This window comes from Jaculus jaculus, chromosome 9 (genome assembly GCF_020740685.1).
Source record: "Jaculus jaculus isolate mJacJac1 chromosome 9, mJacJac1.mat.Y.cur, whole genome shotgun sequence".
Taxonomy (NCBI): Eukaryota; Metazoa; Chordata; class Mammalia; order Rodentia; family Dipodidae; genus Jaculus; species Jaculus jaculus.
The window spans coordinates 36,535,168-36,562,272 of record NC_059110.1 but is presented as its reverse complement, the minus strand read 5'-3'; the positions used below and the strand labels follow the sequence as shown (position 1 = coordinate 36,562,272).

At 38.5% G+C, this 27,105-nt stretch overlaps 1 protein-coding gene across 3 annotated transcripts in view; it reads left to right on the top strand.

The window, feature by feature from the left end:
* Nucleotides 1-27,105, top strand: part of Lama2 (laminin subunit alpha 2) — a 640,019-nt gene that overhangs the window by 596,766 nt on the left and 16,148 nt on the right. For 2 of the 3 annotated variants that reach the window (XM_045157982.1, XM_045157984.1), the window contains 7 exons: nt 4,731-4,869; nt 6,782-6,793; nt 8,901-9,021; nt 11,157-11,333; nt 16,181-16,329; nt 22,618-22,794; nt 23,025-23,193. In XM_045157982.1, coding sequence (XP_045013917.1) covers nt 4,731-4,869; nt 6,782-6,793; nt 8,901-9,021; nt 11,157-11,333; nt 16,181-16,329; nt 22,618-22,794; nt 23,025-23,193 — 944 coding nt within the window. The remainder of the gene's footprint in view (nt 1-4,730; nt 4,870-6,781; nt 6,794-8,900; nt 9,022-11,156; nt 11,334-16,180; nt 16,330-22,617; nt 22,795-23,024; nt 23,194-27,105) is intronic. The other variant, XM_045157983.1, reaches the window with a different exon arrangement.

Here is a 27,105-nt window from a genome sequence, read left to right as displayed (position 1 = left end):
TCGGGGCTGCCAGCTCTCCTTGGCAGCCATCTCATGGTCCCAGCATCTCCACTGGGTCTCCACTGCAAGCCACAATTCATCCTCATGGCCCCATGGGGTCTCTATGCAGGCAACCAGCAAACCTGCTTCACACTGCTCATGGCCATTTCCAAAACACAAGACTGTGTTGCAAACTCAATGACCCTTTTTCCAGCATTTCTTATACTCCATGATACCAGGTAGGGTGCCAATTTGTTAATCCAGGGGGGAATAAAGCAGACTTTGGAGAACAAGACACTCTTGGAGCACTCAGGCCCTTTCAAAAGAGTCTACATTCTTCTTGTTGCCCCAGCACAGGTCAGCTAGCCCAGTCTCAAAGGTTGTAATCTCTCAGTTGCAGCTGAATGGGCAACAGTTCACCCAAAGATTTTTCTTTCTGTGCCATATCCCTCTGCACACACCAGTTCATTTCTACGCAAAGCAACCCTGCACAACTTCTCAGGACATGGCGCAAGAGCAAGCTTCTCACACAAACTGGTAGCCCAGTCCAGGCAAAGCTTTTTCTCACCCTCATAAGCCAAACCTCACAGTCCATAGTTCTTACTGCATTCAGGTCTTGCAGCTCAGACCAGAACAGTCCATCAAGCTGTACTTACAGCACTGCAAGGCATCTCTTAGGCCAAGGTTTCAACTCCTTCCACATTCCTCTTGAAAACCAGCTCCAAAAGGCCAAAGCTACACAGTCAGGTGTCTAGCAGCAACCCCACTCCTGGTACCACTTTACTGTTGCAGTCTGGTTCGCATTGCTGTTAGACATCACCCAACCAAGAGCAGCTTCTGGGAAAAAGAGATTTATTTTGGCTTACGGGCTCAAGGGGAAGCTCCACGATAGCAGGAGAAAACGATGGCATGAGCAGCGGGTGGACATCACCCCCTGGCCAACATAAGGTGGATCACAGCAACAGGAGAGTGTGCAAAACATTGGCATGGGGAAACTGGCTATAAAGCCCATAAGCCCGCCCCCAACAATACACTCCCTCCAGGAGGCATTAATTCCCAAATCTCCATCAGCTGGGAACCTAGTATTCAGAACACCTAAGTTTATGGGGGACACCTGAATCAAACCACCACAAAGGGGTATGAAGACATAATTACAAAGTATAAGGAACCTTCTGGGAAGCTAAATGTGCTTGTTTTCATGCTATGATGATGTGTCACATAGGTGTACACACATTTCAGGACTTGCTAAATTGAACACTTTAAATTTTGGTAGATTACAGTATGTGAACTATATGTCAGTAATTTTTAATGCCAATGATATAATGATTATTTAGAAGACAAATTAGTAAGTATAAAGTATGTCATGTGAATGTTTAGTAGGGTAACTGGTTTATGAGATGGGATGGGAGTCATAGTGATAGCAAATAAAATTAAAATAATTGACATATATATATGAATGAGAACAAGTGTCTCTATTTCAATTTGTAGTATGTTTAGCACAAAAAATATAAATGATGTTGTTTCACTTGTGGAATGTTGATTTTCAGACAAAAATCAGATCCAAGCTTACATCCCTTTGAGTTTTATCACTATACTACAAAGAGTTATTAGTTAAGTTTACCCTGATGAGTAAAATTAAGAAGTTGGTAAGAGAATAGATTTGGGAAACCTCAACATTCCCTAAGTGTTCAAAGATACAAGGGAGGAGATTGAGAATTGGAGGTCATAAAAACCAGATAGGTTGGCATGCTGGGAACCAAAAGAAGAAATTTCCTAGAAAGAAGGAACTGTGGTACTGGAGAGATGGTTCCATGGTTAAGATGCTTGCCTTCAAACCCTGACATTCTGAGTTCAATTCCCCAATGCCCACATAAAGCCATATGCACAAAATGGTACATGTGTCTGGAGTGTGCAATGGCCAGAGGCCCTGGCACACCCACTCTCTCCCTCCTCCCCTCTCTCTGGCACTCTTCTCTCTGTCTCTGCTTGCAAATAAAATGAAATTTTAAAATGTACATATGTAAAGTTACACCAGCATCAAATATTGCATAAATATTATGACACTATACATAGGTAACTAGCTTTTGAAAGTGACAGGGAGGGGATTCTTGAGACTTTAACAAGACCAAGTGGAGGAGGAATCAAAATAATGCCTTCTGTTCCATCTTGGTTGCTGTACATGAATTATTCTCAACTTGTTTGTAAGTTCACTGCTCTCCTCAAATTCAGACATAGTACTTCATATAGGCAATCTCTACCCTCCTTGAGAGGCCACAGTAGAACCATGTTCACTGATAGAAGTGTATGGGATCCCCCACGTGTTTTGATATGGCAACAAAGTTGAAAATAATTATTTAGGCTTCTGATGGATTGGGAGAAGAAAAGAATTACCAAGGAGAAAACAATCATAACAACTCATAGCTGATTATAAAATTACTTGATATGTCTTCACTCTGTACAGTTTAATAAAACCCTTATTTCCCTGCTTGATCATGAAAACGATGGCTGAACTCATCAACTGAAATTTTGCATTAGTAACTTACTCTCTTATTCTGGAAAGAAAAAAACAAAAACAGGGCAGGAAATAATATTTCCTTCCAGAATTCACTTCATCACTGTCATTCTTGAGTCAAAATATGCCATCCTACATATCTGTCAGAGTTAACTCTTGGGCTGCTGAGCTTCATTTGAGCTGATCTTTAATAAATATTTTGTGGAATGGTTTCTGAAAATGCACATGTTCACTCAGGAATAAACACGGAATCTACCTTTAGTCAGGAGCTTGCCGGTGGTAGAGGTGGGATCTCATCTCATGAACACAATTAAAATATCCACTGGATCTGTAGAGAGAATTTTCCTGTCCCCACAAAAAGCACCAGATAAAAACACTTCTCTGGTCTAGATGAAAATGAATTTGTATGAAGTATTGAAACCAGATTTATAAAATTACTTGATTTTAGTGACTAGTCAAATCAAGAAATCATGTGTATGTAAAACTAATTATATGTATGAAGGTAATTAAAAATTTGTAAAAGTTACCCGGCATGTTGGTGCATGCCTTTAATCATAGCACTCGGGAGGCTGGGGTAGGAGGACCACTATGAGTTCAAGGCCACCCTGAGACTACATAGTGAATTCCAGGTCAGCCTGGGCTAGAGTGAAACTTTACCTCAAAAAAATTCATAAAATTAGAGCTTATGAAATTAGATTTTAAAATTTAGCATGGTACATGTGTTTAAACCAGATAACTATTCTTTTTTAGCTATTTTTGTCAATGGTTTTTAGAAAAGTGGGCTTGAGGATTTGAAATGTTAATTGGTTTGAGCATTTGATTTTGGTAATTTTTATTTGGCAACTATATTTTATTTTATTAAAAATGGTTTCTTTTGTAACCATAGGCCACAACGGAACTTTAGAAGTTGGTACTTCTGTTTGTTTTCCAGAGAATCATAATTTTATAAGATGACAAATTGAGAGAAAATAATTATGTTAAATGATACAAAAAAGTTGGAAACTATGTTTCTATGGCCCTGTATTGAAGCATTAAATTGTATATTAGCCTATTTAAAGATCTGGGCATGCATAAAATTAAAATACATATTGAGCACTATTTAAAATATTATTTATCATATGTATGTGAATCAAGAACATCCAAGCAACTAGCATCACCATATACATTTAGAGATTCACTCATGACTAACTAGTTTAAATGCCCATTTGCACACCCACACTGTCCCAAGCATCCACTGGGCAAAGATGAAGTGACTACATATGTCACATCAATGAACTGATAGCACACTGCACCCAGTACCCAACATATGAACCACTTGGAGGTTGGGTCTAAATAAATACTTGCTGAGGAAGCGAGTAATTTTGAAAGATCATAAAAATGAGGAAGCAAAGTCAATCACACAAAGAATTACCCTTTCTCCTGTGTCTGAATTCTTGTCCTCACCACACCAGAAATCCTTTGAGAGACCCAAGAGAAAAGCAGTATGGCATGTGGACTCCAACACTCACCACACAGCCTCCAGGTCTAAAATGTAATTTCCAATGGGTGTGTTTCTCCTATCTTGTGAAACCGAGTGTCCCACGTCTTCACTTCCATGTACAATATCATACAAGGAAGTTACACTTTGCAAATGAGCCTTAATTCTCATAGTTCTGTGGATATTGAAAATCATGGAAAGACTCATAGATTTAGCATATTTCTAATTAATTAGACAGTCATCTTAACATTTAACAAATTATCTTTATTTTGTTACTTATTATAATAAACTTTCAAGTGGTTCATTGATATCCATCTAAGCATCTCTCTTTTATTGCCACTGGTTTTTCTTCATGATGTTCAGTAATTATTGTTATGTTTTCATGTACAGTTCAACGTGTTATTGCTGGGCTGGAGAGATGGCTTAGTGGTAAAGCACTTGCCTGTGAAGCCCAAGGACCCCAGTTTGAGGCTCATTTCCCCAGGACCCACGTTAGCCAGATGCACAAGGGGGCACATGCATCTGGAATTCGTCTGCAGTGGCTGGAGGCCCTGACCCACCCATTCTCTCTCTTTCTCTCTATCTGCCTTTTTCTCTGTGTCTGTCACTCTCAAATAAATAAATTTAAAAAATGTTCTTTCTATTTCTGTAATTACTAAATGGTTATAGTACAAGTGCTAGAGGAAGATAAGGTGTCAGTGATAGCATAGATGTCTTTGATGTTGCTCAAATTGAATGGAAATTTTCATATCTCCTTTTCAGCAAACATATCAATTGTAGATATAGACACTAACCAGGAGGAGAACATAGCAACTTCATCTTCAGGAAACAACTTTGGCCTCGACCTGAAAGCAGATGACAAAATATATTTTGGTGGCCTGCCAACCCTGAGAAACTTGAGGTAATTTGGTATATTTTTAAAGCTAAAGTTTTCATTAAGTGGCTGTTGTGCTCCCCAGAGTTCTTAAGTCTAATTACAAAAGGAATGTCATATGACCTTTACCTGCCAAGAGGCCTAATCATAAAAGAAAAGAAAAAATCATGTTGCATATTAGAGCAACACCAGCATTTAAAAACCAAAGGATTAATTTGACATCTTTGTTGAAGAGATGGATTGGAATCACTAATTCCCTCATAGCACCTGCTGCAAAGAACTATGAAAGTAATTAAAGGTGGAAGCGAGAGTTGAATGTGGGTCTTATAATTGCTGTTCTCTTGCACATTCATTGGAGATAATGGCATTCTGACATTGCTCAGTGTTCTGAAAATTAGTCAGTGTTCCAGGATACTGTGGGTATGACCTGTTTTATTGCTGAGCATTAGCATCTTAATAACATATTGGCGCTTGCCCATATGCCTGATACTAGAACTATGTCAGTTATTTATACCAAGTTCTTTTTAAATTTCACATGTACTTTGTAGTAAGGATGAGGGGGAGACATCTTTCTTTTATAGTTTAGTAACTTCAAGTAAAACACTAAAATTGTCAGAAAATACTTGAGGCATTTAGTTAACTTATTATAGAAGATAGGGGGGAAAAAAACCTTATAGTATTAAGCACTTATTAAATGTTAATTGAATTTAATTAGTGTGGAATGAGCTGATCTGTTTAAAACATAAGAATTTACTAATGTGTATCCTGTTTTATCTTTAATTTTGGGTTTGGTACTTTTTAATAGCCTCGGATAGGTGTTTCTACTCTACGAAGAGGTTATGTTTGGGAAAATCTTATGTGGTCAGTAATTTCACTATGTCCCAACTGACCACTGGAAATTCAGTCTCTTGGTATGTCAGCTGACATGAAAGCTGAGACTCTTTTCTTAGATCTACTCATAGACCAGGCAATTGTCTAATTAGCCACCTTTCAAGAGTGTAAATTGAGATGCTGTGTGGCACAAATAAACTGGCAGTGCCTTAACCTATGTATAAAATTTTATTTGTTCGTAATATAGCTTTAAAGTATTAAGTCATAAAAATCATCGCAAATCAAATTCTTTACATTGTGATGTAGTTACCACTTAGTAATTCTTTTATTAGACAGGTATTGAACACATTATTGCTGAACCAGGCACCAGATCAAATGCCAAAGATCTGGCAATTGTTCAAATCCAAAATTTAGTTGGGAAATTATTAGCTATATCCCACACAGGGAAATAAATGTAGCTTCATTTATTCTAATTATGATTTCAATTACCATAAGGTCAAATTTTGCATTATCCATAAATGTGTATGTGTTAACTTCGTGGAGAAGGGTTTATGAACTTATGAACTTTTCTGTAACACTGTATATCTAATGAGTCTTCATCAGTAAAAAAAAAGATGTTTTTACTTTCTCAACATAGCACTTTATAATTATAGCTACAGTATGCAAATTATTGGAAAATAATATTCAGGTAAATATTTATAATTGTAAAGGATCCAAACATTCATAATTACCTATCATTTTTTACAGTCAGGGATAGATATGATATGATAAACACAAGGTATTTTCACATATATTAAGCTCACTGGAAAGAAATATTGTAAGCCATTCACAAATATGTGTGCATTTTACCATATAGTAAATCAATACAATAAACATTTTGAATTCATATTCCAAAATAGAAATATCTGAGAGTAAAATGTGCAGGAAATGCTCTTGTCTGAATTTAGAGTTCTCTTTAGCCAAGGATGCATGTTTATTTTGTCTCGTCTTTTATAGTTTTCTTTCGATGAGAACTTTTAAATAAGTCATATCATTGATTGCTGTTTTCCTAAGAGAAATGCAATTATAAGTAAATTGTGATTTTTTTTTCCTCTTCCCTTTGACTTAGTATGAAAGCAAGGTAAATTTTCAATTTCTGCATGCCTTTTTCAAGTGCATGGGCTGAGCAAACATGGCTTCGTGGTTACAGCAGCAGCTTAAGAACGGAGCGACAGCTATGTAGCTTCCTTCGCCATAGATTTCATGAGCGCGCGTGCTGCCAGAGTCTCTAGCTGCCTGCCCCTCGCTTACAAAAAGGCTGCTGCTTCCCCACCATCCGCTGGGTTGCAGTTCCAGTTTCAGCAGCTGTGAGAATATCGCTCTGCTTACCAGTTCAATCACCTGCACACAGTGCCTCCTGGTGGCCAGAAGCAGCCATGCTCCCAGGGCGGCTGCCCAAGCTCATGGGCATAGTCTACATCTGGAAAACAGAGCAGAGAGGGTTTGGTTTCCTGGGCAGAGCCCTAGACTCTGACCTCCCTAGCACCACGCTGAACAGGCTACCTGCGCTCCCCCCGCGCTTGTCACTGCCTTGCTGCTTTGGGCAGGCCTTTGCCACTGCGCCTCTTGTTAAAGCTGCCCATTTATCACCGTGTGTCTTTAAAATTACCTGAGGGGAGTGGGGGGGGGAGGCTGGAGGAGGGAAACCTCTGCAAATACTACCTTTAAAACAATTGCTGAAGTCGCAAAGAAGAAGAGGCTGTGGATAGTCTCCCGAGCTCTCTGGAGCGTTTCCATTCTTTCCTGTGGACAGACATTAGCAAATAATTAGCAGCCTCTGTAAGTGGCTGACCAAACCCCTGAGAAGCGCAGGCCTGGCACACTTGAGCCAGAGCTAAAGACGGCATTTCAGAGCCTAACTGTGCCAGATTTCTGAACAGGAGATAATAAGGCTGAACTGGTCCAAGAAATGCTAAAGCAAAGGGCAGCTGTTAATGTTGAAAATTAGAAAATAAAGAAAATGAAAGTTTTATCATGAAACCATCATGAGACTAAGCATGCCATATTGGCAGAGGTGGCTAAAAGGTGAAGCCTGGCCATCAGTGGACAAACATATTAATAGAACTTGGGCAGTGTTGTGTAGCCTGGTAGATGACAGTCAGGAGACCAAGGCCTTAGAAATTGCATAACTATGTGTCGTTATTCACCCCTTGTGACTTTCATAATGTTGAGATGGCTAAATCATGACATTTTGAAAGAGTTCCTTGTATTTCCATGAAACAATAAACTTGTTGGCGTGGTTTGCTTTATTAATAAGACTTTCAGAAAATAGTGTCATAAACCTGTCCTTCCCAAAGGAAAACATGAAATCCATCTTCCCCTTTGCTTCATACCTGAAGAAGACGAGCAAGACTCCCACCCACCAGATGACCATCTTCTTCACAATTACTGCTAGAAAGGATGGAAGCAGACCTTGGAAACCAGGGGAAATGATCAAAGAAAATAAAGAAATTCCAGAAAGAGGGGGCAAGGGTGGGGAACATATAGTAAGTTCCTGACAAAAAAATAAATCACCTGGTATGCACTGCCAGGGTCTAATTTGCTTCCCCACCTGTTTTTCCTCATGCCATGTGTTTGTTTATTAAGATGAAAATGAAAAACTTGGCATCAAGGGACACTGAGGAGAGAATTAATCATTACCCAATCAACTACAATATGGGTGTCGATTGGACACCTTCCAGATAGGCTCATTAACACCACATAAGGAAAAGTTACTTCGTTAATCCTATATGCCTTCGCTGCTGTACATGGCAGTCAGTAGCCACTGTGGCTAGTTAAATTGTAAACAGTTAAATGATGATGGGAATTCAGCTCTTTGTTGGTTCAAGCTGCACTGCAAGTCCCAGTGGCCACAGTGGTCCAGTAATGACTGAGTTGGGACTGCGCAGTAGCAAATCAGCTGATTCTTCTGCCTTGTACTAAAAATGCTGCAGGTGGGATTATTTCAAGAGGAGGAGTACTACATCAATATTTCTCTGCAAATATCAAGTGTGGATGCCCACTTGATCCAGCTAGCAGATCCTGAAAAGCGCAGCTTGCTGGGCACATGTGTACGCATGTGCACGCTCATAGACACACACCACCCATGTGTGTGTGTCTGCTCCGTGCCGCTTCCGTCCAGTTGTGAAAGACAACACTGCCACCACTCTAATGGGATTGCTTTTATTCTCCATTTCACTATTCAACAGACCAGAAGTCAATGTGAAGAAATACTCCGGCTGCCTCAAAGATATTGAAATTTCAAGAACTCCATACAATATACTCAGTAGTCCTGATTATGTTGGCGTCACCAAAGGGTGCTTACTCGAGGTGGGTCTATTTCTAAAGGTGCCGTAAACATATTCATAGCATATTTCACTTAGCATAGGTGAGTTTGCAAGAATCAGCCCTTTTTAAATACATCTTATACATTTCTTTGCTTGTTTGTTTGTTTTGGAGGTAGGGTTTCACTGCAGCTCAGGCTGACCTGGAATTCACTATGTAGTCTCAGGGTGGCCTCGAACTCATAGTGATCCTCCTACCTCTGCCTCCTGAGTGCTGGGATTAAAGGCATGCACCACCACGCCAGGCTTAAATACATCTTATATTGATTGTACTGATTCTGGCTTAGTTACGTAGGAATAAGCAAGATTGAAGCATTCCATAAATTACTGTGATGGAACTGGTAGTGTGATGAGCCAAAATGGTGCTCCACTTCCCCAGTTGTTTAGCATGCCACTACACAGAAAATATCTTTAATACTGTCATATCTCTGGTTTTCTCTCCTTTTACAACACTACTTTTCCTCATTTTTGTCATCTACCTTAAATTCATTTTATGTTTTTGTATTAGACATACTATTATTTAAAATGTTAACCTCTTTCTAGAATATCATGGAAGTTTAAGCAAATAGAAAGTAGCAATGTCCACCATGACTGTGACCACATAGCACCTTGTCCACATCTTTGAAGTCTAGGTACCTTGTCCTTGGAAACACGTGAATGGAAACCTGTGCCATCCAAATCTGTGACATGAATATGAAGTCTTTTGAACCTCAATATTTCTTGCCCTTGAGTATCTGGTACTGACTTTTCTATTGGGGAGATCCATGTGTGAGAAAAGCACCACTCTGCTTTCTTGCAATATCTATAAGAGAAGTCCCCTGTAGCCTAATGGATAAGGCATAGCAAAAAAGTTCATGGGAATTCAACAATCTTTTGGTTTTTTAACAATAAAATGTGAAACATATCACTCTTACAAATTTTTAATTACCCACTCTAGGACAACTGTTCATTTTGGACGTTTCTCTGAATTCAAATAATTTTTTTGAACACTAGTAGATCCTAGGAAAATGAAGAGAGGACAAGGAAAAAGAAACACTGACTTTGCTTTCTGAGCAGTGGGGTTTAAACACTGGCCCAGGGCTATAGTGCTTACTTGTTCCTAACTGCAGGCTCCAATTTAAAAGTGGCCATAGACACCCACCCTGGGCTTAGGGAGCAGGAAAAGGAAATACAGAAAGAATTCAACCTCTGGGATCACGTTGGCCTCTTAAAGAAAAATGAACTAAGAGTTTAAATCTTCAAAGCCTAACACTCTTCAGCATTCAAAAGATATACACATGAGGTGGAAAAGTGTCCAGAAATGTGAATAGCCAGCATGCATAGAAAAGAAGACTCTATGAAGGCACCCCAGCACCCATAAACTGTTTTGTGACTAAAATATGAAGCAGAAATTTGATGTCACTAAGTATTGAAAAGTCTGCAAAGTAGCTTTATCTGAGCAATGAAAAACTCCGTAATTTGAAAATTGGAATAGAAAGTAGATTATACATTTTGTTAACTCTTATGTTATTTAACTGGGCTTGAAATACTATAAGAAAAATAGCCTCCAGGAAAGAATAACTTTCTTTCATTCCACCAAACCCCAGGCCTTTAAAAATGAATATTTTAAATACCCAGTAGTCATGAAACATTGGACTTATTTATTTTTAAGACTTAGGTTTTTTCTGACATTTACATTTTTCTCTAGAGAGCACATGCACATTTGCTGGTAATTAGCATCTTTCTCGTGGGCTCATCATGAGGAAGAATGTAGACATAAAACATAGTTGTTCTATCTTTAAAACATAGAAGCTTAATTGATACCATGTGTTCATGGAATTCAAGGGAGACACCAGAGTAGAGTTAAACCAAAAGAAAATGTTATCTGTCAATGATGATCTTCCCTATTTTAAACCAAAAGTTCTAGATTCAAAGCAAACATAATTTTTATTTTAAACCAAACTGACCAGTAAATTCAAAGTATTTGAAACAGAACTTTTCTATATGCTCTTGAGCTTCCATATGACTAATTCCATGCTTCCTAAAATTGCAGTATTTCATAATCATATCATGTGCATTGAGGAAAAAGTAAGATGGATAACTTAACTTCTCATTTCTAATGATCTCTTCTTTTATCCACAGAATGTCTACACTGTTAGCTTCCCCAAGCCTGGTTTTGTGGAACTTGCTCCTGTGCCAATTGATGTAGGAACAGAAATCAATCTGTCCTTTAGCACCAAGAATGAGTCTGGGATCATTCTCTTGGGAAGTGAAGGCCCCCTGGTACCACCCAGAAGAAAACGGAGGCAGACCGGACAGGTATCCTCACTCCTCATCAACAAGGCATCTCCCATGTGTTTCAATGACCTCAGATTTGAATCACTTATCTTGAATATCATCTTGGATAACTAGGACTCAACATTCCCTATCCACCCGGATCCCCTGTTTCTCCCACATCTTCTGAGGACTGTTGTATTCACTAGATTGTCCTATGGGACAATCCTTGGTACTGAGTCACATCTATATTTGTACTATATTTTACAAGGGATTAACTTTTGCGTATAGAAAGAAGAAACTGAAAATATCCACAAATTAGACAAATAACTTCTCTTTAGATCTATGGCTATTCTAGTAGTGTCTCTTAGATTTAAATTTCTTCTATGATAGGTTTGCTTGTTGCACTAGCTGAGGTGATACAGTCCCACCCTCTCTGTGCAAAGATGACAGAAAATGTACCCAAGGTAGGAAAAGGCACATGGAGAATAGCCGCTATAGACCTGGACAATAGTAGCACAACCTCACTCACAGATACTAGAAGAAAACCTCACAAGCATCCTCTCTGTAAGGACATGAACTTGAATGTGTCTAGTGATTTGATTCTGTTAAGAGCAGTCCTTCAAATACTATATTTGGTCCTTAGAGTTCTTTACTCCCTTGACATTTCTTCTGTACCTCAAATCATTTTTTATAATCATTCTATTTGATCTATTTTTTTTCTCAGAGTGCTTATAATTCCCTTCTCTACCATGATCAGAAAAAAAATTAGACTGCTTTACAAATATATCCTTAAATACTCAGATGCCTATGTAAATTAGATCATATGAAGTTTATTGTGTTTTTTTTTTAATTAATGTTAGAGGGCTGGAGAGATAACTTAGCAGTTAAACGCTTGCCTGTGAAGCCTAAGGACCCCGGTTCAAGGCTCGATTCCCCAGGACCCACATTAGCCAGATGCACAAGAGGGCACATGTGTCTGGAGTTCATTTGCAGTGGCTGGAAGCCCTGGCACACCCATTCTCTCTCTGTCTTTCTGCCTCTTTCTCTCTCTGTCTGTTGCTCTCAAATAAATAATAAACAAAAAATTTTAAAAATTAATGTTAGACTTTAACATTCAGTAATCAATGTTAATAAAATCTTCTTTTTTCTCTATAAATAACAGAGCCTACACAAAATATTAGTAAATAGAAGCAAATAGTATAGAACCATTTGTAAACTAGCTTATCTCAAGAATGTAGTGATGGTGTAATATCAGAAAATATAAAATTCATATAATTATCTCAACAGGTATAAAACATATTGGGTAAAATTTAACAACCATTTAAAATTTTTAAAAATACTTAGGACACTAGGATGATGAAATATTCTGTGTTATCTGTGAAAAGCCCATTATAACTATACTTCAAGGGAAACATTATAAGCATGTACTAGTCAGGCCCAAGAAAATGATGACTGTTTTCTGCTTATCCACTACAATAACAAAATAACAAGTATAGTATAAAGGAGTGCATGTAATTTAAGAATACTTATAGCAACTTATACATCAGACCTATATGAGAAAAATGTGAAATCTTCTTTAAAAACTCAATATTAAAAATGCATTAATTATCTCTAAATTGACCTATGGGATTAAATTTCAATAATGATACCAATCCCATCTTAGCTCTTTGAAAATCATGGAAATGTAGTTCTTAATTTATATTGAAATTCAAAACTCACAAAGTTATGAAATAGAAGAATGTTGAATAGAGTTGTCTTATCAAATATCAGCCTAGATAGATAGGCTAGAGTGTTGGGGTATGGTGAGATGATAGTCATTCGTGGAAAGTTCTCTCCAGGTAGAGCAGAATGAAGAGCACTAAGTTTGCCCAAGCATAGATGCAAATGACATTTGCCAATAGGTAGCATTGCAGGTCATTAAGGATATGGTGGGTAGTCAGTGAATTAGTCTGTGGCCATTGGTTATCTTTGTGAAATAAAACTGAAGGAATTTCTATCACACACCAAACTGAAAACAAATTCTTACTGAGTTAAAGTTGTGAATGTGGTAGGAAAAATGGTCTAAAACCTTTGGAAGATTACTTTTGATCCCAACAAAAGGAAGTATTTTTAAACAAGATTATACATGCAATTGTGTTAATATTAAAATTCTTTGTTTATAAGTAAATGCCAACTCTTGCTCCAGCCTGGAAATTTACTGTTCATATAGTCTACAGCAAGCTAGTAACCACAATATAAAAGTAACTTTTAGGAACCAATATGAGATAGAAACATATATTATAATGAACAGAAGACATGCAAAAACATTATGCTAAAACACATTTTTAAATTTTTCATGTTTGTGGAAATGGCACAGTGGTTAAAGTGCTTGCTTGCAAAGCTTGCCAGCCCAGATTTGATTTCCCAGTACCCCTGTAAAGCCAGACATATTAAAAATAATGGCACAAGTATCTGGCATTTGTAGGCATAAGTCAGACACACACATGCACAAATGCATAATTTTTTTCAAATGTTTACATCTTCACTAGATTTTATACTCACTGAAAAGTTAAAATATTTAGAAATACAATAATACAAAGTGTTGACAAGACCTTAGTAAAAAGCAACTCTTTTACTAGAAAGTCACTTCAGTAATTGATTTTTGATACTATCCTGTAAACTGAATACAAGCATACTCCACACCAGCAATTTCACTCCCATGTCAATTCCACTCCCATGTACAGACCCCGCACGATGTGGCATGTAAAAAAATGCTACTACAAGCATTGCTTGCTGTATAGAAACAAACCAGGACCAACTCAATATTCATTGGCTGAAGAACAGATGGGCAACTTAATATTTTTTAAATCATTTTTACTTTAGACAGAGTGACAGAGAAAGAAAGAGAATTGGCACACCAGGGCCTGGCCACTGCAATAGAACTGTGATGCCTGTGCCACCTAGTGGGCTTGTGTGACCTCACACCTGCCTTACCTTTGTGCATCTGGCTGACATGGGATCTGGAGAGTCAAACATTGGTCCTTAGGCTTCACAGGCTAAGCCATCTCTCCAGCCTGAAACATATTATTTTTGTATAATGGGTATTAAACACAAAGAACAAGAATAAATTACAACCTATCAAGACAACATGGATGAATAAAACCTAACTAGAAATGAAAAGCATGCCACATGCTTGATGGTGCCACTGTAATAGATTGCTAATTCAAGATGCACTAAACAATGTGTTATAGATACACATGTGAATTTTAAAAAATAATTTTTACAAGCTTGAGAATAATAAAAAAATGTCCATTTTAATCATGGCATCTGAGATCAGGAAGCAGAGGGCTGGGTTGGCAAGAAGCTTGAGGAGATGAGATGATAGTGTCTTGAACTGAGTGGCAGGTTTCCGGCAGTGAAAACTGCACCTGGGGATATCTGGGGATAAACCATCTTCACATACACATATGCATGACATTGGGAGGAAGTTTCTGCATGGCCATAATAAAAATGCTTCTTAGAAAGTGCTCTTGCATTTCCCACTGCATAATAATAATCACTAAATAAGTATAAAGCACAAATGCTATCAAATACCAAATCCTTGTTTCTGTAATCCTGAAAAATAAAAACTGGTTACATTGAAGGGGCCAGACCAAACATTCTGAAATTTCCACTAAATGGTGTTTGTTCCTTTGGCCATTGTCAAATAATTAAGCACCACCTGTGAGCTCCAAATTTCTCTTCGCTATCACTAAGCCAATGGGCATAAATCACCAGCTTTCAAGAATTTCTTAAAATAGAACATATTCCTATTAAAGACAATTAAAATAAGAAAATAGTAGTACTGTCATACAAAGTAATGAGAAATGAAATCTCAATGCCCCATACATGTACTGATAATGAACACCTAGTTTTTAAACTATCATAGTAAGTGAGGCGGAAACCCTGTTAAATTAGTCAAGCCTCTTACAGAATCAGTTCTGACTCAATGTAAGTGTTTATATTTGAAAGCTGAGAGCTGTAATATCCAGAGAGCTACTTGTGACTGGGTTCTGTACAATGGGTATGAGATATCAAACGATCAGCTCATGTATTTCTGAGCAAGCAGCTTGCGGTTTCCCCCTAGAGGGATGCTGAGTGTTCATTCTCAGCACATGTTGTGCAGGGCACGTGGCTGTATAGATGCCTGGTACATTACGGGAGGCATGATCATGTTGATGGGAACATCCCTGCCACCATCAGTTACTCACGGAGGACTGAATGATTGCTGTGCAGCAGGTGTCTTTGTACTGCATGAGAGAAGGAGTACTCATGACACCAGCTTTGGGGACGCGGGGACACGGGCTACAACCAAGCTCCCTGGAGTTCACAGATATAAAAGCTATCCCGGTTGCTATGGTAACAGCACACAGAAGAAAGCAGGCATGTTTGTGGATGAAAAATTGTTTTTCTTCTTTCTATATGTGGGGGACAAGTTACATGTTTGTGATAGCAATCGAGTTTACCAGCTTGGAGGATAAATTGAAGTCTAAACTCTCAAATGACATGGGATTGAGTCTGCCTTGATTTCCAGAAGTTAGCTGTCCACCCATGAATGTAGGGAAGAGCGCTTTTGTTGACACCCTTAGTTTCCTGATGGGTGTTGTAAATCAGAGGACCAATGCAAGCACAGCTGTTGTGTTTAGCATAGAATCTGCTTGGCAGACAACAATTATTACATCCACCTGCCACCAAAAAAAAGTGATTAAAAAACATCCTCAGCTCCTATACCAACAATATTTGAGAAAATATTAGGTTTTAACTTCACAAGGGAGAGTGTACAGAAGATGGACCTGTGATTGTGCCAGAAAGCCTCAACTCAGTCACAGGTGAGATCCTGCTTAACCTTCAATCACCATTTGCTGTTGCAGGCCTATTATGCCATATTCTTCAACAAGGGCCGTCTGGAAGTTCATCTCTCCTCGGGCACACGAACAATGAGGAAAATTGTCATCAAACCCGAGCCAAGTCCGTTTCATGATGGAAGAGAACACTCTGTTCATGTGGAGAGAACGAGCGGGTAACCAGAATACTTCCTGTCACTGGAACTAACATAAATTTCCTTTTGCCAGCCTAGGGCTCTGCCAGGACCTCTCTGTGCAGACGTAGTACATATTACAAAGTGAGGAAGGGGCCAGTTTTATTTCCTCTTTACATTTCCTGCCTTGAGTTCCTCGCAAAGTGGTCCTTTAAGAGTTCTACTTCTAACATTTTTCTGCTGTGCTACTCTCCTCTCTTCCTTTGGAATAACCAAATGCTTCTTCTTGGGCCCTAGACAAGAGCACCCCCCTTCTGCGCCTCTCTGATGATATGTGCACACAGTGCAGTGCACGGCAGCTCTCTGGAGCCAGCAGCCTTTGGCAGCTGCTGTTTGCCAGGTTCCAAACCAGTAACAGCAGCTGCTTAGAAGCCTGTCACTGGTATGGAGCATAACAAGAGCAGTAGGACCCACTGATCCTCTCCCGGTATGGGTCCTCGCTATCTCCTCTCCACAAGCTGTGCCTGGTGTGTGTAGTGGCTTCTGGGGGAACAGGATCAAAGAAGAAAAGGGAAATTGTGGCTGCCTGGAATCTGTGCCTGGAAGCCTTCTCTATCCATCTGCCCAAGAGCACTTGCCCCCAGCCTTGAGAGCTACAAATTGGCCATAAGATCTGGGTGTGGTGGTGCATGCCTTTTATCCCAGCACTCAGGAGGCAGAAGTAGGAGGATCATCATGAGTTCAAGACCACCCTGTGACTACATAGTGAATTCCAGGTTAACCCCGGGCTAGAGCAAGACCCTACCTTGACAACACACACACACACACACACGTCATAAGAATGCACAAACTTGAGTTCTCATTTTAGTACTTTTCTGGAGTACTTTGAACTTACTTTATTGGGAATGGTATCTGTATGTTTTCACTAAAATATTTCAAAACAATTCAGAGCGGTAATTAGTTTAGAAGAACAATTACAGAAAAAGAAAACAGAAGTCCAAGAACATCAGAGGCCTCAGACCTCCAAACCAGCAATCCATTTATTAAAAGGAAGGCAGAGAAAAGATCTGAAGTCAAATCTGATGAAACCTCAAAGTCAAGAGAAGACACGTAAACGCTAAGGGAGTCTGCACACATAGCAATAATTCAAACAAGCAGTTGCTTTTCAGCAGTTATAGATCTATGCTTTCTAATTATCCTTTCTTATAGATAACAGTTTAGATAAGTAATGAAGATTTCTTGTTTTCTAAGTAAAGCTTTCCTTGGCTCATTTTGTTATTATTAGGTAGACAAAACCATTTGGGTGTGGGCTGTTATGATACTAACTATTTTTGCTGGGTATCAGCACTAACTCACAGGCTTAGAAGCTACTGTTAAGGCAAATGAAGGACCAATATTTGGACAAACTCAGAACTTCTACTAATCTAATATCTAGATATTAGAGTCATAGTTTCTAGAGAGCAAGGAAGACTAGATTTTCTCATTTAAATCATGGGGAGTACTTTCAAATAGTCGTTTGAGGTCTTCTACCTTACATGTTATATCATTTGCCAAACTTTAATCCTTCTCACTGTGGGAAGGACAACTTACAAATCTTTAAGGTTTACATGATTTCAACAAGAAATGGAGAACTGAGAAATATCTTTGACCCCAAAATCACCTAGATTATGGTATTTTTGAAAAAAGCATTCTGAAATTCTCAAATGCTTTATGATGTTATACTAAGGTGTCCTTGTAACAGGTGCTTTTTCAAGAAGGGCATTTTATTACGCCAACTTCACAGCTGTTGGCCATCAATCCAACCTTTATTTGATTAAGCTCTGTGGAGAGCACATCCCTGAAAACTGGTCATTGAGTTAATTGGCCATATAAACAAACAGTTTTGCCATTTATTGTTAATTACCGGATGATGTATCAGACATATTATCATGTAGCCATTGAAATCTGTGCCAAAACAGGAACACGTTTATTACTTTGTCTTACTTAGTACCTAAGGTCAAAGTGCAACTATTGTCTACTCTATGTGCACAAACATGAAACTGATTAACCAGAGATTAGAAATGACTATCTCAACTTCACATGGAAACATTGCAATGCCTCACAGACTAATTCTAAGGAGTACGGTGTCCAATACTGGGCCAAGTTTGTCTTTTAATTATTCTAAATGCATATGAGAAATGCATTAATATTTTTTTATCCAAGATGACAAATATTTAATGACTGGTCTCAAGTAACACACCAGAAACAACAGCCAAGTTTAAAGCCCAATCACACTTAACTCCCTTACCTGTTTGGCTTGCTATTCTTATATTTTTGTGACTATAAAAATTTATATTTCTATGTGCTCATTCTGATGTGCTATTACTAATTTAGAAATGTTTTCTTTGTCCTAACACTTTTCAGATGACAAATATACATAATTTCTTTTTCTAAAATGTTGAATAACATGGTAATCATAATAACATCCTATAAAAGTATTGGATTGTTGCCAAATTGCAGAACAAATTTGTTATGAATAACTTTTACCTGTCTGTCTCTTTTTACCTCTCTTTCCTCATTTCCTTTCTTTTCTACCTCTTTTTCTGGAGAAGTCTCACTTCACTCATTTTTATTTATAAGTTCCTGGTACCCCAGTAACCCTAGCGTCTTATAAGTACTGTGCTTTCTGATCATTCTTGGGGAATCCATGCCCATGACCAGCAGTTCTACTTGGACTGCTGAAGTAACTCCATAGGCAATAAACAACAGGGCCTTGTTTCTCCTCTGTAGAGACATTAAATATTACAGAAAAAAATTCAAACACTAAAACAAACAAATAAACAGGTTTTATTTTTCATCTAAATTACAAATGTCAAGCATTTTTAATTTTTTTTCAATTGTTCCACATGTATAATCAGCAATCACTTAAAAATAAAATAAGTATGTAATAATAAGGCTCAACCACTGAAATCATAAAAAGAAATAATAAGGCTGACATAATACAAATAGATAATACCATGTTTGTTATAGTTTTCTTTATCAAAAAATAGGCTCTCAATTAAAATTTAGAAACTGGGTGCTGGAGTGATACTTAGCAGTTAAGGCACTTGTCTGTGAGGCCTAAGAATCCAGGTTCAATTCCCCAGTACCCACATTAGCCAGATGTACAAGTGGCATATGCATCTGGGATTCATTTGCAGTGACTAGAGATCCTGATGTGCTCTCTCTCTCTCTCAAATAAATAATAAATAAGTAACTTTTAAAGTTATGAATTGGGGGCCTGGGAAGAACACTTAATGATTAAAATGCTTGAGGACATGAGTTCAATCTCTAGAATCCATGTTTTAAAAAAGGAAGGAAGGGAGGGAAGAAAGGCTGGGCATGATGGTGTAGCAGACAGCTTCAGGTTTGCTGAGATGAACTTCCAGACCAGGCACAGTTATAGAGAAAGGGATATTTATTGAAGCTTACAGATACAGGGGAAGTTCCATAATGGCAGAAGAAGCAAGCACAGAGAGAGAAGCCCAAGCTAAAAGCCAAAAGCCACAGCATACTTCAGGAACTTCTGCTAGGCACACTTTGCACATCTTTACATTGAAATATGAAACCCACCATCACACCTTAAGATCCACCCAGTGACACTGCCTCCGGCCAGGTGGCTACATATGTAAACTACAAACAATAAAGAAATGAATATATTGGGGGCCATCTATTTAAACTACCACAGATGGCTTCTTGCAATCCCAGCACTAAGGAGGTAGAGACAGGAGAATCCCTGGGGCCTGCTGGCCAGCTAACCTAACTCACTTGATAAGTGTGAGACAAATGAAAAAGCCTATCTAAAAAAAAAAAGCATGAGCCATGGCTTAGCAGTTAGTGGTTAAGACATTTGCCTGTGAAGCTTAAGGACCCATGTTCTACCTCCCATATCCCACATAAGCCAGATACAGAAATTGACACATGTGCAAGGTCACACATGCACACAAGGTGGCACACACATCTGGAGTTACATTACAGTGGCTGGAGGCACTGATGCACCAATTCTCTCTCTCTCCCTTGCTCTCATAAAAACAAAGTTGGATAACACCTGAGGAACAACACCAGGTTGTCTTCTTACCTCCATGTGCAAACATGAAGACACACATGCACACATACACATACAATAAACTAAAGCTAAAAAAAAAAAAAAAAAAAACCCACAAGGATGGATATATGGGGAATACTGTTCTTCTCTAAAGTTGAAATAAATAAGTTATATTTAATGTTTCTTAAGTGTAAAAATGCAAACAGGATTTGACTATAGTCTCCTAGCAATGCTCTTATGAAATACAGCCATGGGCAAACCCATAATTAATGTACTGCTCTGTTAGAAGTAGGTATTTTTATCACCATTTTATAAACTAATGAAATGAAACTGAGTATGATTAAATAACTTGTCCAAGTTTACACTGGTAGTGGCTTCCACACTAACTTAATTTCAGCCTGTTCTCTCAAAAGCCCACACTTATTCTATGTCACTAACTGGAAATCCAGCAGAAAGGACTACTGTTTTGGGCCTCAGTGAATGGACTACAGGAGAGTCCACACTGGAAAGAGGACGGACTCTAAACTTCTAATCAAAAGTGAGATCTGCTCTCTTTGGATAATCTTCAGTCGTGACTTACATCCCCGGATAGAATCCTTGGGAGCATTGCTCATCATGGGAGAAGGCTGGCTTCAGCAAAGGAGAAACAGGGGACTGGAAGGTGCTCCTCTGTGAGTCACACATACCTGGAAATGTGTGGCTTCTAAGTCTTGGGAAAGGCTTTGGCCAGCTCCTTCTTTCACAGTTTGACTTTTATAAAAGATAGTCTCTTCTCCCTGATTTCCCTTTGAACCTAAATCTCACCTGTACCTGTACACCCGCCCCCGGACCGCCCCCTCACCCCTACCCCGTGCAGTGATATTTTGAGCCGTGATAGTCTGTTTTGTGAATTGTATCAAAGTAGATCCACAGCTCAGTGCTGATTCATAGCTTGCTATTGCTCATTCCTTCCAGCCCGCCCCCCCCGCCCCCCGCCGTGTATGTGTGTGAATGTTTATAAGGGTAAGTAAAGTGGCATTTTAGAACTGAGTTTTCCACCCAAGTATTTAACTCTTCTTTTCAGAACACAGTAAGTTTCACTAATCCAGCTCCAATCCCAGGGCTGGTGACGAATATTTATGACTAATAGCACTGCGGTCATTGTTGGGACCAGGCTCAAAACCTTCTTATACGAAAAAGAGAAACGCCTTTAATCACTTTCAGATCAGAATTTTGTCTCGATTCTTTGCCCCAGGATCCAAGGATTGTTGTAAATAAGTAGCGTGAGGTTCTCAATTAGTAGTGTGTGAGTAATCACTCATAGGCAAATTAAGGAAATTAATGAAACAGCCACTAAGGAAAATCATTGCAAGAACAATTATCTTGGTGTTCTGGCCTGCCTCTTCTATTCAGAAGCCAGCAGCTACATTTTTTATAACACACACTGTAAGTGTTTGCTGCTGATTCCTTCAATCTAAACTCTCAGGGGGACAGTTTGTCCCCTGGCAAGAAGATAATAGCTAGGACAAACCAAGACATAAAGAGCCAAACAGAATGTGACCCCATGCTGTGCTAAACCCACTGATCCTTATCCGATTAGACATTGCTGCACAGCCCAGAACCCTCAGTGCTCGTGGAGAGCATGCTGGCTGTGGACCTGATTTGCCAGAGGCTCGGTCGCAGGATTGACTGGTGTCAGTGAACTTTCAGGAAGAGTTAATGAGAAAAGTGTGGGACAAAGTCCTGGAAAACAATAACGTTTGCTTGTTTGCTTGCTGTTGAGTTTGTTATGGTCCTATCTGGGATAGTTTAAAAATTGTGTGAAATCAGGCCTTCGTGGCACATTCCTGTAATTCTACCACTGCTGAGGCTGAGGACTGAGGATCATGAGTTCATGCCAATATACAGACAGACTTCACTGAAGCAAGTTGAAGGCTAGCCTAGGGGGCATGAGTAGACCTTGTCTCAGAAGTTATAACATCGACAATAAAAATAATAAAATAATGCCAGGTGTGGTGGAACATACCTTTGATCCCAGGCAAAGGTTATGGGATTATCATGTTTGATGCCAGCCTGGGACTACAGAGTGAGTTCCAGTTCTATCTGGACCAGATTGAGACCCTACCTCAAAAAACAAGAAAAGAAATAAGAAAAGAGGGAAGGATGGAAGGAAAAGAAGTAATAAAATAAATCTGTGGGAGCCAGAGGTTGAGAGTTCCTAGAAAGAAATTTCCAAATGCATATAATATGATTTGCTATTTATGTTGTTAATTTGGACTTTTTACTAGCATCTTTACTGTTCAAGTCGATGAAGATAGAAGACACATGCAAAATCTGACAGCAGAGCAGCCTATTGAAGTGAAAAAGCTTTTTGTTGGGGGTGCCCCTCCTGAGTTCCAGCCTTCCCCCCTCAGGAACATCCCTGCTTTTGAAGGCTGTGTGTGGAATCTTGTTATTAATTCTGTGTAAGTGATTCTTACTGATTTGTTTTGCTTTGTTTTAATCTGAGGGCCACCACTGCATACACATTATGTTGAAACCATGGGGAGAATTAGTCAAGAAGGCTTTAATTTAGACTTGGAATTCTGCTCTGATGGCTTTAAGAAGGGTTGGGCTCCAGTTTAATTGTAAAGGGAAGAAGAAAAGAAATGAAACGGAAGAAAACAAACATTTTCTTTTAACTGTATTCCATTAGCCCCATGGACTTTGCACAGCCCGTGTCTTTCAAAAATGCAGACATTGGCCGCTGTACCCATCAGAAGCCCCGGGAAGAGGAAGATGGCTTAGTTCCAGCTGAAGTAATTATCCAGCCTCAGCCAGTGCCCACCCCTGCCTTCCCTACAGCTGGCCCTGCTCTGGCACATGTAAGTGTTTATATTGGCACTACTTTCAAACCTTACTCAGCATTTTTAGCCATTCTAAAAGGGAAATTGGTCAAAATATATAATGTATTCGACCACAAGCATTGGGAGATGGGGAATCTGCCCTCTTTACATCTTCTTTAGATCACTTTTACTTATAGATCTGTTCCCCTTTAGCTTTCGTGTTTATAAAATTAGCAGTAGAACAATTGGGAAGGACAGACATTTCAACACTTAGAATAAAAGCCACCTTTAGCACCAATATGCAGAGGTAAGCTGATCAATGTCAGTTTTAAAAACTAGTAATACATAAAATTACAACTCTTTGTAAATAGCAGGTAAATGAGTATGTGTGTCTAATATAATTTTCTATAATGTGGTCAGAGTCTCACAAGATACATCACAGTTTGTACGGGGGTATACCTACTTGATTAGAAGCCGGAAAACAGTCAGATCCAGCTCTATAATCTACCCTCTGAATGAATTTGGGAAAGCTCTAGAGAATTTCTTCCTCAACCTCCTGATCTGGAAAGGGAAGATATTAACAAAATGTATGTCAAAGGTTATCAGAACTTTAGGTCATAGTTTTCTAAATACCTGTTATATAAGAATTTAATTCATACCATCATTATTATAAACTAGTGGTAATGTTTATTATTTTCAAGTGCTTATTTTGCACCTACCTTTAGCCAAACAAATGTAGTATGTAATTCTTGAAACAGCTATGTAAAATACAAATTGCCATCCTGTTTGACTGACTTAACGGGCTATCTTGGGCTGGAGAGATGGCTTAGCAGTTAAGGCACTTGCCTTCATGCACACAAGCTGGTGCACACATCTGGAGTTTGATTACAGTGGCTGGAGGCCCTGGCAAGCCAATTCTCTCCCTCTCTTTCTCTCTCTCATACAAAAATGCCAGTCTTTTTGGCATGCATTAACAAAAATTGGCTATGTTAAGTAACTAGCTAACCCACTCACACAGCTAGTCAGCATGGGGGTGGGACTTTTACTCCAGTAGTTCTGTCTCTAAAGTCTGGGTTCTTAACATAACCACAGCACTCTACCTGTACAATTTATTCTACTTTGAATCAATGAATTTCAGTTTTCACTATTAAAAACTATACTCTGATGAGTACCCCTAGGAATCAACTTTTTAATTATTTCTGATGCTTTTTAGAATAGATCTATATGCCTATGTTCTCATACCTTTTCCAGAGGTTATGACAGTTTGTAATCTCACTATCATTGTATCTAAGATGGCATCTTGCTTTGCTCAAGAACACATATATTTAATGGCTAAGAATGAACGGAGCATGCTGTCTGAAGTTCACGTTCTGAAAACACTTGAACATATTCTCTCCTTTGGTTTCCATGCTGGAATTGTTTATTCGTTCTTTAAATTTTTTGTTTATTTGTGTGTGTGTGTGTCTGGGAGCTCCAAGGTTTCATGATAGCTACAAATGACCACCAGATGCTTGCCCCACTTTTTGCATCTGGCTTATGTGGGTAGCTTGGGAATTGAACCTGGGCCTGTAGACTTTGTAAGCAAGTGCCTTTAACCACTGAACCATATTCCCAGCCCCACCATTGTAAAGTGTTACTTGTCACTAGAAATATTTACTAAATATTTATTGGTCAAAAACCATCAGTCAGTAAACTGATTACTGTAAGCATCATTTCAGCCTCTTAAAATTTTAGGACTTATGCTACCAAAAGGCTCTATAATAATCAAAGGAAATGATATATTATATTTAATATCATATGATGATAATCAAAAGATATGATATTATAATATATGATAAATGATACTCTATTCTTTGGAATTTGAGAGAAGCAAATAGACACAGGCTCTGTTGGCCTTTACTGAGCATTTTGAACATGCCCAGTACTGTGTAGGCATTTTGCATTCATTTCATTTTTATCCCTACAAGCTGTGGTTTTATTCAAATTTATCTTATGTTATTAGATGCAAAATCAGTCCAATCTTACCAAAAGAAATGCCTAGGATCACACAGTAGCAGGTAGAGGCCATGGTTGGGAGGGATGATTCAACCTAAGCTATTTCTGATCTCTGCCATAAGCACGTCAGAACAATTCTGCAGCCTCGTTACAGAATGAGGCATTAAACCAAATCCTACCAAGTAAAGGGAAGGTTCATGATCCCCTTCTCTTCTTCCTGTATACCATCTTAAGCTCCCTAGAATCAAGAATGTTTCCAACCAAAGAATTGAGAGCCACCATGAGTGGAAGAGAACTGAGCCTAGTTTCTAAACAATTAACTTGAATTTATGAATTATAGTTGCTCAGAGTGATGGAGATAATTTGGTGCAATCACACTATTATGTCTGCATATGAGTTCCTTCTAAATGAAATTTGTGATGGACTTTCAGTCAGTGTTTGAACACTTTATGGACAAGTATTTCTAGGGTATTGGAGAAGACCCCTAATGGTTTGCGAGATATTAGCTACACTGATTTCAAACTGTATCTCTATAACAGCCATGTAATAGTTGCATTTTTGGTAGCCAAACACTTGAATGCCCCTTGTAAAATCACTTCAAGGGTTTGACACAAGTGAATTCTTCTTCCCTAACCTAAATATCCCATTAGCCTGAGTATTCTTTACATATTGAATTTGTATTTCTCATATGTTCAGTGATCAATATCCTTACCTTTGATCCCTTTTAACACATGACACCTAAAATAAGTCATAGCATTCATTGTCAAAATTACTAAAACTTAGGTATTTGACTATTTTTAGCCAATATTTATTAAATGCCCAATAAATACAAGGATGCATTAGATGTCATCACAGCTAACCAGGAGGGGAAAGAGAGATATCTTCTTGTCACAGTGTACCATCTTGTGCTCGGTGAAGTGTAGCAGATGACTCCTCCTCTCTAAATGTCAAGTAACCTATTAAAGATACAGATAATAATAAATAAACTTTGAGGATTATTATGCAGAAATAAATTGCACATTGAATGTAAAATATCTCACACAAAGCCTAGGTCTTGATGATACTCCATCACTCTATTTAGCCTTTGGAGAAAACTAGTTTAACTGCCCATGCTATTGGTGTGGGGGCAAGTACTATAAAAAAAAATAGAATGAGTATCCTATTTTTAAGCAATTTCAAGCTTCCATATAAAAGGCTTATTTCTAAACATTTTAAATTCAGTTTTCAAAATTGCTCTTTTTATTAATAATTTTATTCAGTTCTTGCAAAGAGAGAGGGGAGAGGAAGGGAAAGAAAGAGAAGGAATGACATTGGGAGTACCAGAACCTCATACCACTGCAAACAAAATTCACATGCACCATTTTGTGCACCTGGCTTTATGTGGGTACCAGGGAATCAAACCTAAGCATTCAGGCTTTGCAAGCAAGCACTTTTAACCACTGAGCAATCACTCCAGCCCTCAACATACTCTTTTTATCTGAGTTTAGGTTTTAAAAAAAATCATTAAGGGCTGTAGAGATGGCTTAGCATTTAAGGTGCTTGCTTACAAAGTCTAAGAACCCAGATTTGATTTCCCAGTACTCACATAAGCCAGATGCACAAGATGATATATATGTCTGGAGTTTGTTTGTGATATCTGGAGACCTTGGTGTGCCCATTCTCTCTCTCTCCAAAATAAATAAATAATATTTTTAATCATTAAGAATAAAAACTTACAAGTTAATTTTTGAAGTAGGAGCAGAGAAGACACAGAGAAGCTCCTATTCTTAGTACGCATGTCTCAGCCTTTGTGCCCTTAGCTCTAGCCTTGCCAGTAACTTACAGTGCAAGGGCAACATTCACTATGCTCCAGACTAATTTAGCAGTATGCTGATAAAGTCATGCCCTGTGAAATGGATAGGTCAACCCTATGGTTAATACATGGTCATGTCCATATAGGACAGCAATTCCTGATGT